Source organism: Carcharodon carcharias, chromosome 10 (assembly GCF_017639515.1).
Source record: "Carcharodon carcharias isolate sCarCar2 chromosome 10, sCarCar2.pri, whole genome shotgun sequence".
Taxonomy (NCBI): domain Eukaryota; kingdom Metazoa; phylum Chordata; class Chondrichthyes; order Lamniformes; family Lamnidae; genus Carcharodon; species Carcharodon carcharias.
In genome coordinates, this window is record NC_054476.1 from 144,299,613 (window position 1) to 144,318,100 (window position 18,488).

Below are 18,488 nucleotides of genomic sequence, written 5' to 3' on the forward strand. Positions count from 1 at the left end.
GCTAACTGCTCTATAATTACCTGGTCTTCCTCTCTCATTTCCTTAAATAGTGGAGGGACTTTCGCAACTTTCCAATTAAAAGGATAAGAGAACTTGAGAAGATTATAGCTAGGGCATCTACAATGTTCTCAGCTACTTCCTTTAAATCCCTAGGATATAAACCAACTAATCCTGGGGATCTCTCACTCTTTACTGCCATTATTTTCTTTATTACTGATATTATATGTTAAGTGCAGAGGGGCACTGTCACTGATGCAATATTAGTTTCCTGGGGATATCTGGCACACTGACCTCTTCCTCTACTGTAAATATTGATGCAAAATAATCATTCAGTACACCCGTCATTTCCTTTCTTTCACCAAAATCAAGTCAGTTTTTAAGGGGCCCAGTGTTTTTTCTTCCTCATAGTTCCATAAAAGTCTCTCTCTCTCTCAAGTTCTCAGTTGTGAGTCAAACTTGAGTCCTGTGATGATGTCACCCATTAGCTCAGCTACACTTTCACCGAATGAAACAATAACTTTTCTTCCTTGAGATTTTACCCCAAACAACAACCTTTTGCTGTTGAACATCTACTGACAGTGAGGTGAGATATTTATGACTCAGAAAGTAACAGAAAATGAATGAAAGATCTTAACGGAACTATGTGGAGTTCATGACATTCTTGAAATAAAGTAAAACACAGAAGGTTAAACCTGACTCCATAGCGGAGAAAACAGATTCTCTCTCCACTCAACTGAGCTAAAGATTAATCTGCAATAGTGACTACTATTGAAAAGTAATGAAGTGTCTAACAGAGCTTTGGGATGGTTCTTGTCACATGAGTTTCAATTGCACCCCCTCCACTGCCCCCACCACTGATTGCCTGATATCCTAACCCTTGGGTTAGGGATAGGGTCCATCCTCACGATGCCCTGCCCTTCCCACAGCCAATCAAAAAGGGAACAGGGTTATCATGATGTGACTGGTTGAGTCTTAACTCTTGGTTAAACAGCCTTTCCCCCACACAATACCAATATTTTTTTTTTATCATTAATAGGCAAAAGTGATCAAAGGAAAAAACATACCGTGTTTCTTAAATTCCCCTGTGATTGTTCTCTTGGTAGTAAAAACTAAAATTTCACAACACTACACAACAGTGGCTACAGATCGTGATAACAGCGGCCATGGATACGAACCTCCCTTAGTTTCAAACATCTGAAAAATGACTTTGGAAATACTGTGGATAAGTCCATGTATGAAAATCAGCAGAGAAGTGAGTTGCTTGAGCAAATCCCACAGCCCTGAATTTTCCCAACTCCTGGTGGACACTGGGTAGGTGAGCCAGAGTAAAGCTCTAAACAGCCTTCATTAAACTGTTTCTCTCAGAGTTCACCAATTCCCCACCAAAGTCACACAAGAGATTCGGGATAGCATCTACTGATAACCAACAACCGCTCAGCAACATGAGGCACACTGTACTGTTCATCATATTGTGAATAAAGTTACTCAGCGACAGACCTGTCCCCACCAGTACTGTACCCCAGTGTTATACAGTGACAGACTTGTCCCCACCAGTACTGTATCCCCAGTGTTATATTAACAAACCTGTCCCCACCAGTACTGTACCCCAGTGTTATACAGTGACAGACCTGTCCCCACCAGTACTGTACCCCAGTGTTACACAATGACAGACCTGTCCCCACCAGTACCGTACCCCAGTGTTACACAATGACAGACCTGTCCCCACCAGTACTGTATCCCAGTGTTATACAGTGACAGACCTGTACTTAATTCTGTCTCTCTCTTCACAGATGCTGCCAGACCTGCTGTGTATTTGCGGCATTTTTTGTTTTTATTTCAGATTTCTAGGCATCCACAGTATCTTACTTCTGTATTAATCCAGCTGAATTTGGTTTCTTCTGTCCAAGAGGTGACTACTCCATTGCTGCACTGACAACATCCTGGCCAGGCCTGAACAGGAGGTCTGAAGACTGACAATTCCATCTTGTTTGTCATGAAACAGAAATGCCGGGGGAGGATTGTCCTTTCCCACCCAGAACCTCCTCAACGACACTGGAGGAAACTTCCATGTTTTTTCTTCTCGGGTTGGGGACCCCTTGCTCTGCTGGGGGGAATCCTTCACATCCACCACCATCCCCCTTCCCGAAGACCCGTCCCCTCATTTGCTGGACGTGTTGTTCTGCTGTTGCTGTTCAGCCAATGCTTGCTGCAGCCTCACCCGTTTCCTTGAATAATGTTGCCAGTGCAGTAGCTGCTGCTCATCAATGAACTTGGCGCACTGTGCGTTGACCAACTCCTTGCGGAAATGCTCGTACTGCAGCAGCTCCAACATGTGGAGGCACTGGGGGTACCTGTGGCAGAGAGAGAGTGAGAGACAGAGGACACGGAGAGATATCCTGGAAGAGTGCAGGGCGTGGGCACAGGTGAGGGGGAACAGTGAGGCACAGAGCAGGGAAGGGGGATGGAACTTGTGGATGGTTTGGGGAAACTTGCAGGAGAGTGGGAGAGGGACAGGGTGCTTATGAAAGCATTAGGGATACCTGTAAACAGGGAGAGACAGAGAGAGGGGAGGGAGCAGAGGAGCAATAAGAAATGGGAGCAAATTTTGTTGGTGAAAAAGAGCTTTACTCTGTATCTAACCCCGTGCTGTACCTGTCCTGGGAGTGTTTGATGGGGACAGTGTAGAGGGAGCTTTACTCTGTATCTAACCCCGTGCTGTACCTGTCCTGGTAGCGCTTGATGGGGACAGTGTAGAGGGAGCTTTACTCCGTATCAAGCTCTGCTGAAGGGCAGCCATGATTTAACTGAAAAGTGGAATAGACACAAGGTGCTGAATTGCCTCCTCTTTCTCCTATCCCTTCTGAAGCTCATAGTGACAACTGGAGATGAATAACTGAGCAAGGCAATGAGTGCTTCTTGCCCCAACAAAGGACAAATGACATCAAGAGGAATGGAGAATATGGCGGTTAGGCAGTAGGGAGTATCCTAGATAATCCAGTGAGAGTGGAAAACCATACCGATCCTCCCACCCAGATGAGCACGCCCTGCTCGGGGCACAGGCACTTACTTCAGGTACTTGGCATATTCCGGCTCCTTCCAGTACAGCAGATATTTGAAGTAATTGACAAACGTTCGGTCTCTGAAGTACCCTCGCTGTGCCAGGACTGCCGTATTGAAAAAAGAAAAGGAAGAATTGGGTTATCGCCACTGCCAATTCTCCCCAGGTACCAATCGTTAGAGTGAGGACTCTTAACTAGAGAGCAGCACACCTAACCGGGAGGGGCGGTTTCACTGTCAGTGATGTTACTTCACTTGAGGGAGTTGGAAATGTTACTCTCCTCGTGTGCGTCTGCTAGTAAAGCTGAGCCTCAATCTTCTAACCAAAATTGAGCATTTGCAGTAGGTAACATCATATTGCGCAGTTCCTCCTGCAAATCCCTCCTCACCCAAGGCCCGATATCTGATTGTTTGATCATGGACATTCTCTGTGTGATAGTATTACTGGTCTAAGTTCTGAAGAAGAGTCATACGGACTCGAAACATTAACTCTGTTTCTTTCTTCACAGATGCTGTTAGACCTGCTGTGTTTTTCCAGCATTTTCTGTTTGTTTCAGATTTCCAGCAAACGCAGTATTTTACTGGTTTGTCTGGTTATTTGATTATGGGCACTCTCTGTGTGACAGTATCACTGGTTAGAACAAAGGAGATCGATTCCTGTCTGTAATTGGATGGCGCCCGGTAATTGCACCATTATTGTGTCAAACAGCAGTTTGTCAATTTCCCGGAATGCTCCTGCACACACTTACAGTTCAGGTAGTTTGGGTTCGCCAGACACTGAACAAACTCCAGCTCCATCTGAAATCGCAGCTTCGACTGTTCCTCTTGAGTCCAGAGAAAGGGAGAAAAGAAAAGGAAAGTTTATTTTCTCATTATTTAAATAGGAATGCAGGGGGATACTTGTTAGTGGAGGCATAACTCGTGCCCGTGAATAAAGGGAATCGCAACTGTCAAACCCTACCCAGTTGCAGCCGCTTGCCCACAGGCTGGCATCAGGCTCGGTGTCAAACCAGCTGCAAGTTGTGGAGAGTGATGTGGAGGTTTGGAACAGCCCATCCCATTTAACTTCAAACAAATTCACTAATTTGAATGTATAAAGAAAAATCTTGCATTTCTGTAGCACTTTCACAGCCTGAAGCATTTTACAGCCAATGAAAAACGTTGGTAGTGTAGCAGCCAATTTGCACTCAGCAAGCTCAGCAGGGCAGTGTACTATGGGTAAGCAATTTAATTGTGGCATGAGACTTCAAAACAAAGTCCAACAATAAAGAGGTGATCACATCTCCTCCATGAATGCATTCGGAAAGTTCCACTTTGTCGCCTTGCTTTGTGACCAATGTAGCCCACCATGGGGTTCCAGCAAATGGAGAACGATGATTCCTCCCTTGGACCGGGGCGGAGTGGATGACCCAAATCACTCCAGTGCTCAGACAAACCACCAGAGCAGGAATGTCCAACCTCAGCCTGAGCTCTAGACCTCAAATTAGTCTGAAAGTGCCTGGTTAGAGGAGAGGAAATCAGCCAGGAGGTCCCCTCTCCTGTATCTTCTGGTGGTGTTGAGGATCTGACAGCCAGTATGAGTGCATGTGTATCAGCTGAAGATCAGCTCAGTATCAGTTCTGATGCCTTCCAGGATCAAATATGTTAGTGGCAGGGCTCACACAAAGAATTGCCACTGGAAGGGGGACGGGGGGACGGGAGGTGGGGTTTAATCAGTGAGCATGGCAGGGCAATGGAACCAGTGAATAAGGATTAGATTATACAAACTAGGTTTGTATTTACTGGAATATAAAATGTTAAAGGGGCAATTTTGATTGAAGATTTTAAAAGGAATTGATAGGGTAGATAGATAGAAACATTTTTCATCTGGGATGTGAGGGAGTCTAGAGCAAGGGGCAGGGCATAACTTTAAAATCCGAGTCAGGCTATTCAGGAGGGAAGTTAGGGAACACTTCTTAATACAAGGGCTGGTAGTGCTGAAACTCTCTCCCAGAAAAGGCAATACAGTAGATTCTGGGGTCCAATTAATCATTTTATATTCTAGGTGGCTAAACCTTTACTAGTCAAGAGCATTAAAGGATATGGCAGGGTGAGCAAATGTCACAGGTTTTACAGGTTCATCCCATAATCAACATTATTGTCCCATGCTGTACCACACGTGGTGCTGTTTTTCACATTTTTAAATTTCATTCACGCACTGCTCACAAATGCAGGTTTGCTCGGATCAGGAGGAGTAGGCCATTCAGCCCCTCGAGCATGGACAGGTATGCCAGACTTCCACCCCCCCCTCACCCTCCAGTTGGTCATCCTGGGATATGGAGCCAAGGTAATGGAATTATGAAACAAAAAAAAAGCTGGAAAAACTCAGCAGGCCTGACAGCATCTGCAGAGAGGAATGCAGTTGACATTTCGAGTCCGTATGACTCTTCATCAGAACAAAGGAAATAGAGAAATGAGGTGAAATATAAGCTGGTAGAGGGGGGTGAGACAAGAGAGCTGGATAGGGGGCCAGTGATAGGTGAAGGCAAAGAAGAGATTGCCAAAGATGTCATAGACAAAAGGACAAAGGGGTGTTGACAGTGGTGATATAATCTAAGGAATGTGCTAATGGGGACATTAAAGGTAGCAAGCAGGACAAGTTAGTGGCAGATGGCCCTAGTGGGGGAAGGGATCGAAATGGGCTAAAAGGTGGCGATAAAACAATAGATCAAAATAAATTTAAAAATAGGTGGGAAAAGAAAAATATATTTTGAAAAAATTATAAATTATTGAAAAAAGGGAGATTGGAAAGGGGTTGGGGATGGAGGAGAGAGTTCATGATCGGAAGTTGTTGAACTCAATATTCAGTCCGGAAGTCTGTAAAGTGCCTAGTCAGAAGATGTGATGCTGTTCCTCCAGTTTGTGTTGAGCTTCACTGGAACATTGCAGCAGGCCAAGGATGGACATGTGGGCATGAGAGCAGGGTGGAGTGTTGAAATGGCAAGCAACATGAAGGTCTGGGTCATGCTTGCGGACAGACCAAAGGTGTTCCACAAAGCGGTCACCCAGTCTGCGTTTTGGTCCTTTGGTTATGTCAGGCCTGCTGAGTTTTTCCAACTATTTTTGTTTTTGTTTCAGATTTCCAGCATCTGCAATATTTTGCTTTTATCTTATGATACTGATCAACCATGGTCTCACTGAATGGCCTCCTCCTATTTCTATTTATTCCAGTCAGAGTCTGCGCCTTCACTATTAAATAGCAGTAACCCCTTTCCCACCCCCAGTACCAAGCTTGAACAGTTGGACTTCCATTTCCGCCCCGCTGTTGGCCCTTGATCCCCAGCTCCGCCCCGCATTTGGTGACATGAGTATTTACTTCCGCTTCCCCTCACCTGTCTCCATGGCGGCTGGAGCTGCGGCCATTATTGTTTTTCTCTCCTCCTCTCTCAGCCGAACATATAGGATGGAGCCGCTTCGGTTAATCACTGTTGCCGCTTCTACTGATCGGTAACAGTTCTAATGTCTTCTAACCAGTATAACTATACAAATTTATATAACTAACCGGCGCTCCGATCCACAGTGACTCCGCCTGGCGCCAGCAGCCGAATCAAATAACTGCTCCCAGAGCAACAGTGAGATCGGTGCTGCCCCCTAGTCTGGAGGAGCGGGAGATGGCGGAGCAGGAAGCGATGCTGCCCCCTAGGCTGGAGGAGCGGGAGATCATCTTCTTATCGTGTCCACAGACAGTCTATACATGGCCCAGCCAGAACTGGACACATTTTTGCACCTTTGTTGTTGAATTCGGCAAGATCTGCAACAGTGCAGGGTTCCTCTAGCAATAAGCATTGCAGGAGATGTTGCATAGTCTGTGGCTCAGTTCCACATTCACAAGTTGTCAGGCAGATTGAACGACCAAACCAGTCCTAAATCTGTTAAGGCACTTCCAGGTTGCCCAGTTGCAATTAGTTCCTGGGGGAAGGCTTTCAGCAGGTAGAATTTCCATCGCTGGGGGTTGTTCGAGACTGGCGAGCCGGTCTTTCCACAAGGTGATGCGGGCTTCAGATGGGGTTGATTGTAATGGAACAACGCTGTTCATGAAGATAAAAGCAAAAAACTGCGAATGCTGGAAATCCAAAACAAAAATAAAAATACCTGGAAAAACTCAGCAGGTCTGACAGCATCTGCAGAGAGGAACACAGTTAACATTTCAAGTCCGTATGACTCTTCAACAGAACTAAGTAAAAATAGAAGAGAGGTGAACTATAAGTTGGGCTAAGGGGGAAGGGGGGCGGTGGGACAGGTAGAGCTGGATAAAAGTGACTGATAGGTGGAGATAACCAAAAGATGTCATAGACAAAAGGACAAAGAGGTGTTGAAGGTGGTGAAATTATTTAAGGAATGTGCTAATTAAGGGTAGAAAACAGGACAAGCAACGTACAGATAGCCCTAGTGGGGTGGGGTGAAGGAATCGAAATAGGCTAAAAGAGATAAAACAATGGATGGAAATATATTTAAAAATGATGGAAATAGGTGGGAAAAGAAAAACCTATATAAATTATTGGAAAAAAAAGGAGGGGGGGGATCAGAAAGGGGGTGGGGATGGAGGAGAGAGTTCATAATCTAAAGTTGTTGAACTCAATATTCAGTCCGGAAGGCTGTAAAGTGCCTAGTCGGAAGATGAGGTGCTGTTCCTCCAGTTTGCGTTGAGCTTCATTGGACCAATGTTCATGAAGCTCTTCCTTGACTTTAGGCGGCTGGGTGTAGGTGTATGACCATGTTGAGGGTGCTTCTCATCTGATGTGTAACGGAGTTGCTCTTTCTTGCTGGCTACCGTTCTTCATATATCAGGGGGAGCAGGAGATGGCAGAGCAGGAAGCAGTGCTGCCCTAGATTGGAGGAGGAGGAGGCGGCAGTGCTGCCCCCCTAGGCTGGAAGAGTGGGGGATGAAGGCAGTGCTGCCCCCTAGGCTGGAGGAGCAAGAGGTGGAAGAACTGGAAGCGGTCCTGCCCTCTGGGCTGGAGGAGTGGGAGGAGGCGTTGCTGCCCCCTGGGCTGGAGGAGCGGGAGGAGGCGTTGCTGCCCTCTGGGCTGGAAGAGTGGGAGGAGGCAGTGCTGCCTCCTGGGCTGGAGGAGCAGGAGGAGGCAGTTCTGCCTCCTGGGCTGGAGGAGCAGGAGGAGGCGTTGCTGCCCCCTGGTCTGGAAGAGGGGGAGGAGGTGGTATTGCCTCCTGGTCTGGAGGAGGGGGAGGAAGCGGTATTGCTCCCAGGGCTGGAGGAGCGGGAGGAGGTAGTACTGCCCCCTGGACTGGAGGAGCGAGAGGAGGTGATACTGCCCCCTGGACTGGAGGAGCGAGAGGAGGTGGTACTGCCCCCTGGACTGGAGGAGCGAGAGGAGGTGGTACTGCCCCCTGGACTGGAGGAGCGATTGGACGTGGTACTGCCCCCTGGACTGGAGGAGCAAGAGGAGGTGGTACTGCCCCCTGGACTGGAGGAGCGAGAGGAGGCAGTGCTGCTGTCTGGTCTGGAGGAGGGGGTGGTACTAATTATTATGTCGCGGAAGGAGGCTATTTGGCCCATTGTATTGTGTACAAGCCTTTTCTCCTCAGGTGAAATACGGGAGTTGCACAGCAGAGTCTGGAGGGCCACTGGAAAGAAGGTTAATGGAGAAGTGAACGAGGGTGTCCTGGGTGGGGGCGAGATGGTATTTTCTGGAACAGTCTTGTTGTCGAGGGAGGATCTAGGGTTTGGGAAGGCTATGTCACTGTCGTGACCCTGGGGAGAAGTTTAGTGAATGAGAGACATATTTGCGGCATTTCAAATTCTGAAGCAGGATTTCAAACATTCACCTCTCTCTCCCTCTCTCTCTCTCTTTCCACAGATGCTCTCAGGCTGGCTGAGTGCTTCCAGCATTTTCAGTTTCGAATCAAGAATTCCCGCCCCCTTCCACCTTAAAGCCGCCCCTTTGGCCAAGGTTTTGTTAACACCTCCTAATAATCTCCTGCTCTGGCTTGGTGTATACCTAGGCCGCTGTCAAGTGTATTAGGACGTTATCCTACATCAAAGGTGCTGTATAATGCTATAAAATGCTGGCTCTTGTTTCAGCCTTGTAACAAATGTTGTATTTGGCTTTTTACTTGTTTAGTTTTAACCATGTTAACATTTTTGTGTAGTTTGGGCACCTCGGGTGCTCATGCCCAGGCCTCAGCTGTGACCACTGACAGCCCCCAATCTGAACTCCCTCAGGCATTTTCTAATTCTAAAACCCATTGGGCTCAGCACAGGATGAATCTTTTTCAAGTCAAGCACACAAAGTGTGAAAGCAACGTTTATCTTAATACTTCCCGACGCACTGAACGACTAAGGTCAACATTCACACTTTTAGAGGGGGTGCTGAACTGATAAGGGACAGGCCAAGTGTTTGTGGATGGAGCTCTCCACAGGCAGACTGCTTGTTTCGCCCTCCTGACTTCCTTGTAGTCCTTGTAAGATGATAGTGTCTGTGGTACTTGCCCAGTTTAACTTTCATCTGCACTGCTTTGTAACTCAAAAAGTTTATTCTGGGGATATTTAGATCCTTGCTGCTACTCACAGTGTAATGTTTAATGGATATTTATGCTTTAAGCCAGCAATTTGGAGAGAAACTACCCTGTGTTTTAATTTAATGTGCAGTTACTGCACACATACGTCACCCCCTATTTGACACTGAGCTGAACTTCCAACCCCATACCAGCACTAACACTGCCTACCTCCATTTCCGTAACATTTTTATTAATTCATCCATGAGATGTGGGTTCACTCACTAGGTCAGAATTTGTTGCCCATCCCTAATTGCCCTGGAGAAGGTGGTGGTGAGCTGCCTTCTTGAACCGCTGCAGTCGATGTGGTGTAGGTACACCCATACTGCTGTTAGGGAGGGAGTTCCAGGATTTTGACCCAATGACAGTGAAGGAACGGTGATCTATTTCTAAGTCAGGATGGTGAGTGACTTGGAAGGGAACTTCCAGGTGGTGGTGTTCCCATCTATCTGCTGCCCTTGTCCTTCAATCGCCCGACTTTACCCTGTCTCAACTCATCTGCTGTTGTAACCCTTATCTGTGCCATTCTTGTCTTTAGACTTGATTATTCCAGTGTTCTCCTTGTCGGCCTCTCACTTCCGCCCTCCATACCTACAGTTCATCCAAAACTCTGCTGCACATGTCCTAACTCTGACCAATTCCTGTTGCTCTACCGCCCCTGTGCTCACTGACCTACATTGCCTCCCAGTTTAGCAACGTCTCAATTTTAAAATGCTCATCCTTGTTTGCCTCCCCCTATTTCTGTAACCTCCTGCCCCAAGGCCTGTGCGTTTCTGCAAGCCTGACCTTTGAGCATCCCCGATTTTAATCACTCCACCATTGGCAGCCATGCCTTTAGCTCCCTGGACCCTAAGCTCTGGAATTCCTTCCCTAAACCTCTTCAACTCTCTCTCTTCCTTTAAGACACTCCTCTTAAACCGACTTCTTTTTAATTAAACTTTTGCTGAGCTGTGGCTCAGTGTTGAATTATTTGTTAACACTCCTGTTAAATGCCTAGGGATGTTTTACTATATTGAAGAGCTGTTTAAATATTGTCAAATATTTGCTCACCATGTTACTGACTTTGTTTTGTTTCTGAGTGTTTGTCGGCATGCCCTTGTCCTTGTCCTCCGTCCAGTTGGTGAGTTCCTGATGGATAAGCGACATTCCTGATGTGTCTTTCTGCAATCTGGCCTTTCCCTGTAAACTTGCCCAGCGAGCATTAACACATTTAGCCTCACCAACCCCTTCAACACATCTTTAAAACCCTACTCTCCCCCTCCCACCCCTCTACAGGTGAAAGCTGTTGCCCACAGGGAGGATGGAGCCTGTCATCTGGTGGATTCGGAAGAGCTTTAATTCAGTGCAAGACCTGAGTTCAGAAGCCGCTGAACAGCTGATTGTGAAGAATCAGAATCGGATTTTGTTGCTGGTAATGAGCACTGTGCAACTCTTTAATATAATGTGTGTGTGTGTTAGTGTATATATGTGTTTCTGTACGTATAGGGAGAGTGGTGAAAATGTGGAACTCGCTACCACAAGGAGTGGTTTAGGTGAATAGTTTAGATACATTTAAAGGGAAGCTGGATAAACACACGAGGAAGAATAGAAGGCTAGGATGACAGGATGAGGTGAAGAGGGGTAGGAGGAGGCTCATATGGCACATAAACACCAGCACAGAGTAGATGGGCTGAATGGCCTGTTTCTGTAGAGTTATACAGCACAGAAACAGGTCCTTGGGCCCATCGTGTCCATGCCGGCCATCAAGTACCTATCTACTCTAATCCTATTTTCCAGCACTTAGCCCGTAGCCCTGTATGCTACGGCATTTCAAGTGCTCATCTAAATACTTCTTAAATGTTCTGAGGGATCCTGCCTCTACCACCCCCTCAGGCAGCGAGTTCCAGATTCCAACCACCCTCTGGATGAAAAATTATTTCCTCAAATTCCCTCCAAACCTCCTGCCCCTTACCTTAAATCTATGCCACCTGGATATTGATACCTCCACTAAGAGGAAAAGTTTCTTCTAATCTTATCATGTCAATGCCCCTCATAATTTTCTATACCTCTATCAGGTCCCCGATCCGCCTTCTCTGCTCTAAGGAAAACAACCCCAGCCTATCCAGTCTCTATTCATAGATGAAACGCTCCAGCCCAGGCAGCATCCTGGTGAATCTCCTCTGCATCCTCTCCAGTGCAATCACATCCTTCCTTTACTCACATTGTGCATATAAAAAAATCATACAAGGTGTATATATAAATGTCTATGTATATATGTATGTATACGTATGATTTGTATATTGGATCTCACCACCTTCTTGAGAGTTCTCTGCCAAAAGCAGTTCTGACCCACAGCATCTCGATCTGCACTGTGGGTAGCGCAAGGGAGAAGGTGCCAAATCTACCCCAGCCGGAATGGGGATCGAATGGGTTGCCACCAATCTGATCCACACCAGCCAACTGAACCAGCCGGCCCCCCAAGGGGTCCGAGTTGCTGTGACAACATGAGTTTTACCATGCATGTTGTAGTCTGGAGCTATGGATAGTAATGGTGGAGGGTCCATCTTTCCATCACATGGCAGAGCAGGAATCTCTCCTGCTCTTACAGCCTGCCATTGGCATGTGTTGGAAGGATTTACAAGTTGATAATCAACCTGTTGACTGCAGAGTATGAACGCACCTTCCTTGGTCGTCAAGTCCTGGAGTGGGATTTGAACCGAGAGACTCTGGCTCAGAGGCTGGGATGCTACCCACTGCACCACAAGCCCTCCTGAAACTCCCCATAGACCTTCAGAATTTTACTTGCCCCCTCCTCCCATAAACTCCTCCCCTCCGGTCCCTCTCCATAACTGTGATGACCCTGCCCCTCACTGCTTATCTTCTATTGTGACATCCCAGTGGCTTCACGCTGCAGACCATTTCATTTTCTTTAATGGGATGATCACTGGCAAGGCCAGCATTTGTTGCCCATCCCCAATTACCCTTGAACTAAGTGGCTTGCTAGGCCACGTCAAGGGCAGTTGATAGTCAACCATGTTGCTGTGGGTCTGGAGTCACACATAGGCCAGACCAGGTAAGGACAGCACATTTCCTTCCCTAAAAGGCATTAGTGAACCAGGTGAGTTTTTATGTTAATCAACCATGGTTACCATTTACTGAGGCTAGCTTTTCAATTCCAGATTTATTAATTGAATTTAAATTGTACCAGCTGCTGTGGTGGGATTTGAACCTGTGTCCCCAGAGTATTAGCCTGGGCCTCTGGATTACTAGTCCAGTGACATTTACCACTACACCAGCTTCTACCCGTTCGTTGATCATCCCTTCACTGTAGCCAGCCCAGTGACACACACCCAGGTTTGTGATGGAAGCAGCCAGCAAGGGAAAGTTCAGAGGGTGTGGGTGAGTGGGGCAGTGTGTTGAAGAATATGTGCCAATATACCCAGGCTGATTTAGGAAGGATTTCATCCCTCGTTCGCTCTATCAGGCCCAGTTCTGTAGTTGGTGAGTAAGGGAGCTGTGTTTGGATTATTGTACTGCCCAAGTTTAATACGCCTGATAGAGCGAACGAGGGATGAAATCCTTCCTAAACCAGCCTGGGTATATTGGCGCATATTCTTCAACACCCTGCCCCACTCACCCACACCTTCTGATCCTTTCCCTTGCTGGCTGCTTCCATCACAAACCTGGGTGTGTGTCCCCGACAGGACCCGAGACAGATCTGAAAAAATTGTGTGGATTCATCACGGAAACACAGAGTAGGTATTTGTAATTACACAGTGAGATGAGATTCACTGTCTCTCACACATTTCCTCCTCATTGGTAATTACAGAGAAATCCTCGCAAGGAAATCCATCAGCTGAGCAGTGGGTGGGGCGGGGGGGGGGGTGGAATTACATTTCAAGACAGAACCACACAATGAAAAATTCATTCTGTAACTTTCATAAAGTAATAGTGGCCACACAAACATATAGAAGTTCAACATGAGGAGCTCCTTATTAAACACACATCAGGCTGGTGCTGACTGGGCTGCGATTGCTCACAGACTTAGACATTTTTTAATGAATTAAATATTCCAGACATGTCAAAATTATCTTGGCCTCGTCAGGTTAGATACAGAGTAAAGCTCCCTCTACACCGTCCCCATCAAACACTCCCAGGCCAGGTACAGCACAGGGTTAGATACAGAGTGAAGCTCCCTCCTCACTGTCCCCATCAAACACTTCCAGGACAGGTACAGCACGGGCTTAGATACAGAGTAACGCTCTGTCTACACCGTCCCCATCAAACACTCCCAAGACAGGTACAGCACGGGGTTAGATACAGAGTGAAGCTCCCTCCTCACTGGCCCCATCAAACACTCCCAGGACAGGTACAGCATGGGCTTAGATACAGAGTAAATCTCCCTCCTCACTGTCCCCATCAAACACTCCCAAGATAGGTACAGCACGAGGTTAGATACAGAGTAAAGCTCCCTCCTCACTGTGCCCATCAAACACTCCCAGGACAGGTACAGCACGGGGTTGGATACAGAGTAAAGCTCCCTCTACACTGTCCCCATCAAACACGCACAGGACATCTACAGCACGGGGTTAAAAAAGGAGTAAAGCTCCCTCTACACTGTCGCCATCAAACACTCCCAGGACAGGTTCAGCATGGAGTTAGATACAGAGTAAAGCTCCCTCTACACTGTCCCCATCAAACACTCCCAAGGCAGGTATAGCAGGGCATTAGATACAGAGTAAATCTCCCTCTACACTGTCCACATCAAACACTCCCAGGACAGGTACAGCATGGGGTTAGATACAGAGTGAGGCTCCCTCTACACTGTGCCCATCAAACAATCCCTGGACAGGTACAGCATGGGGTTAGATACGGAGTAAAGCTCCCTCTAAACCATCCCCATCAAACACTCCCAGGGCAGATACAGCACGGGGTTAGATACAGAGTAAAGCTCCCTCTACACTGTCCCCATCAAACACTCCCAGGAAAGGTACAACACGGGGTTAGATACAGAGTAAGTCTCCCTCTACACTGTCCCCATCAAACACTCCCAGGACAGGTACAGCACGGGGTTAGATACAGAGTAAAGCTCCCTCTACACTGTCACCATCAAACACTCCCAGGACAGGTACAGCATGGGGTTAGATACAGAGTAATGCTCCCTCTACACTGTCCCCATCAAACACTCCCAGGGCAGGTATAGCAGGGCATTAGATACAGAGTAAACCTCCCTCTACACTGTCCCCATCAAACACTCCCAGGACAGCTACAGCACAGGGTTAGATACAGAGTAAAGCTCCCTTGACACTGCCCCATCAAGCACTCCCAGGACCGGTATAGCAGGGGTTTAGATACAGAGTAGATCTCCCTCTACGCTGTCCCCATCAAACACTCCCTGGACAGGTACAGCATGGGGTTAGATACAGAGTAAAGCTCCCTCGACACTGTCCCCATCAAACACTCCCAGCGTGGGTATACACATGGGTATGAACTGGCATTGAAACTCCCTATCATTGCCCTATGAATGTCTTCCTGTTCTTCCAGGATATTCGGAGTCCGCCTGAATATGAGATCAGTCACTTACAAGGGGCCATTCGCATTGACCCAGAAACCACCAACATGGATCATTTGGTCAAGGATCTGGGCCTGGCAGGTAGGGACAGCCTAACTCTCATCCATGGGTTCTTCACTGCTGTCTGGACAGGATGACAACATCCAGCCTCTGGCCTGTGAGACAGTTAAAGTGCAGACTGTCTCTGCAACAACAACAACAAACCAAATGGGGTCACAGACAACCCGGACTCTGAAGGGGAAGTGCTGAATTCCGAATGACATTGTTTTGGGCAGCCTGTTACCACTGTTCTACGGTATCTGCTGTTTCAGACTTACTGCTTAAAACAGGATCTCGGGATTTCACAGTCTCTGACTATTCTACCATGATTTAACCTCAGCCCTAGTAGTTCCAGCCTCCCTTTCTTTTCTGTCTCTGTCGCTGTCTTTAATTTGCTTCTCAGTTGAATAATTTTCTGACCTCAGGTCTTGATTGGGACAGACAGCTCTTGTGTTCATCTGAGGTAAAATCTTCTTTTTGTTTCTCTGATAATGTCCCTCTCACCAAGAGACACAGTGACAGCCTGAACTGTGTTAAATCATTCCCGCTGATTTAACTGGTTGATTCTTGACTGCTTAACTGCCCTAGCAAGCCACGCAGTTCAAGGGCAATTAGAGATGGGCAATAAATACTGGCCACATCCCATGAGAGAATATTTTAAACATCTGTTCCGTTGTTGCTGAAAGGAATCAACAAACTAAATATTTTTCTACTGAACCTCTTGGGTCTTTTAAAATGCTCGTGGCTTCTCTCTTCCCTCATTCCCTCCCCTCCCCCTCTCCTTCAATCCTGCTCCTTCTTGCCTCCGTCCCTCTCCCCCTTCCTCTGCTTTCCACCCTTCCACTCCCTCTTCCTCCCCACTCCTTCTCCTTCTCTCTCTCCCTACCTGCCCCCCCCTACTTTGTGACTCCCCCAGCATGCTCCCTCCCCCTTTCCTCTAACTCCTCACAGCCCCTTCTCCCATTCCCCAACTCCTTCCCTCTCTTTCTTTTCCCAGGCTAGGAGATTAAAGCAGAGACTAAATGGAATCAAGGAGCAATTGGATGTGTTTCTGGAGAGAGGGTGGGTGCGATTGGGAATATGAGGAGACAATGACGCTGAGTGTTATGGGGAGATGGTGGGATCCAGAGAGGCGGTGGGATCCAGAGAGGCGGTGGGATCCAGAGAGGCGGTGGGATCCAGAGAGGTGGTGGGATTGGTGGAATCCAGAGAGGCGGCGGGATTGGTGGGATTCAGAGAGGTGGTGGGATTGGAGGATATGGTGGGTTGTTCTACCAGAAATGAACAGGGTTGCTTTCCAAATGGCTCTTTGCACTTGCTCCAGGTGCTTGTGTTTGGATGGAGCTCCAGGCTGTAAGTTCACCATGTCACCCCAAGAGAGTTTCTGCTTGCCATCCTACGTGACTGTTTTGTTGCTATTTTGTTTTTGCAGATTGTATCGAAATCACAGAGGTGATATGTTACTGTACAGTGGGATATCGCTCCTCCAAAGTGGCACAGAAACTCCTGGAGTTTCTAGCCAGTGATGCCGGGCAGCACCTGCGCGGGCTACTGAAGGTTTACAACCTGGAGGGGGGGCTGGTGAAATGGGCCAATGAGAGGAAAGCCATTGTGGACAGTGAGAATCAGCCCACGAGCCTCGTCCACCCCTACAATATGATGTGGGGTCAGCTCCTTGAGCCTGCATTCAGGGCCCAGATCTGAGCAAATTGTGCTTGGCATCAGTAAATTAGGATGGAGAAACCACAGCATCCAATGGGTATCATTAAATGGGAAATTCTGCAATAGAAGGACGGGGTTAATCGGACGTATTGACTGCTAATCTTATAATACAATCGATGTTTCTTTAATATTAACATTAACTTTTACTTGTTAACTGACTCTTAGAAGAATAAAAGTGTAATCTTGAGAGAGGCTGGATATTTTATACTTAAGTGTGTTTAATATGAACTGCTAAATGAAGACTGACCTTACAGCAATGGTTAGTTTAGGCCACAAGCCTAATTTAAGGGTATTTCCATGCCATTTTACAGAGAACTGGAATTAGCAATGACAAGTTCTGCAGAGGGAGGAATCTGCAAATACATCATTATTTCGAGTGGCAGGAGACCAGTATGGAACTGTTCAGAATAACAAATTGTGAACGGCCTGTCACAAAAGAACTTGTTAACGTGGAAGATTCAGACAGGAAAAGTAAGAATTGTTCACCTCGTCCACTCAAAGCTGGGGCGGGGTGACTCAAAAAGAGTTACAGACCTGTGTCACAGCAAACACAACGACAATCAAACCACCATTGATTTGAACGATACAACATGCAAATTGTCACATGGAAGCTGGGGTCAGGGGGGAAGGTATAGCGAGTGGACATTGGAACCGATTCTATGGAATCCAATTAAGGACTGATCATTCGGCCCAGCACTCTGGCTAAAGACTCACAAGGTGTTACTGTGAAGTGATTAATTATTGTATATTAAATTTATGACCACATTTAATGCTGTGAATCTGATTATTTTGAGGAATGAATGATAATTGTAAATTGCATTTAAATAATAAAATTATGGACGAAAGCGAATGCTTCAAACCAACGCCCCCATCCGTGAAGACACTCAGTTCCTGAAGGTGCTGACTCTCACTGGGACACTGGGGGTCAGTTCCTGAAGGTGCTGACTCTCACTGGAACACTGGGGGTCAGTTCCTGAAGGTGCTGACTCTCACTGGGACACTGGGGGTCAGTTCCTGAAGGCGCTGACTCTCACTGGGAGTCAGTTCCTGAAGGTGCTGACTCTCACTGGGGAACAGTTCCTGAAGGTGCTGCCTCTCACTGGGAGTCAGTTCCTGAAGGTGCTGACTCTCACTGGGGGACAGTTCCTGAAGGTGCTGACTCTCACTGGCACACTGGGGGTCAGTTCCTGAAGGTGCTGACTCTCACTGGGAGTCAGTTCCTGAAGGTGCTGACTCTCACTGGGGAACAGTTCCTGAAGGTGCTGATTCCCACTAGGGGACAGTTCCTGAAGGTGCTGATTCTCACTGGGGGACAGTTCCTGAAGGTGCTGACTCTCACTGGGGGACAGTTCCTGAAGGTGCTGACTCTCACTGGGGGACAGTTCCTGAAGGAGCTGACTCTCACTGGGGGACAGTTCCTGAAGATGCTGACTCTCACTGGGGGACAGTTCCTGAAGGAGCTGACTCTCACTGGGGAACAGTTCCTGAAGGTGCTGATTCTCACTGGGGGACAGTTCCTGAAGGTGCTGATTCTCACTGGGGACAGTTCCTGAAGGTGCTGACTCTC

General features: G+C 47.3%; 2 protein-coding genes across 5 annotated transcripts; one reads left to right on the top strand and one right to left on the bottom strand.

The window, feature by feature from the left end:
* Positions 1-1,808: 1,808 nt before the first annotated feature.
* Positions 1,809-6,650, bottom strand: med31 (mediator complex subunit 31). The gene is made up of 4 exons (XM_041198249.1): positions 6,429-6,650; positions 3,807-3,881; positions 3,068-3,164; positions 1,809-2,351 (listed from the first exon to the last, which is right to left on the bottom strand). The coding sequence occupies exons 1-4, from the start codon at positions 6,457-6,459 to the stop codon at positions 2,159-2,161; spliced, it is 396 nt and encodes a 131-aa protein (XP_041054183.1). The 5' UTR covers positions 6,460-6,650; the 3' UTR covers positions 1,809-2,158.
* LOC121283543 lies at positions 6,423-17,686 on the top strand. 4 transcript variants are annotated; one of them, XM_041198247.1, is made up of 5 exons: positions 6,439-6,543; positions 8,913-9,097; positions 10,885-11,020; positions 15,133-15,241; positions 16,632-17,686. In XM_041198247.1, exons 3-5 carry the CDS (start codon positions 10,910-10,912, stop codon positions 16,901-16,903), a joined length of 492 nt encoding a protein of 163 aa, XP_041054181.1. In that variant the 5' UTR covers positions 6,439-6,543; positions 8,913-9,097; positions 10,885-10,909; the 3' UTR covers positions 16,904-17,686. The 4 variants fall into 4 exon arrangements, 2 of the variants coding, with proteins under 2 accessions (XP_041054182.1, XP_041054181.1); XM_041198248.1 differs by lacking the exon at positions 8,913-9,097 and having other exon boundaries at positions 6,423-6,543; XR_005944281.1 differs by lacking the exons at positions 6,439-6,543; positions 8,913-9,097 and adding an exon at positions 7,739-8,690.
* The last annotated feature ends 802 nt before the right edge of the window (positions 17,687-18,488 follow it).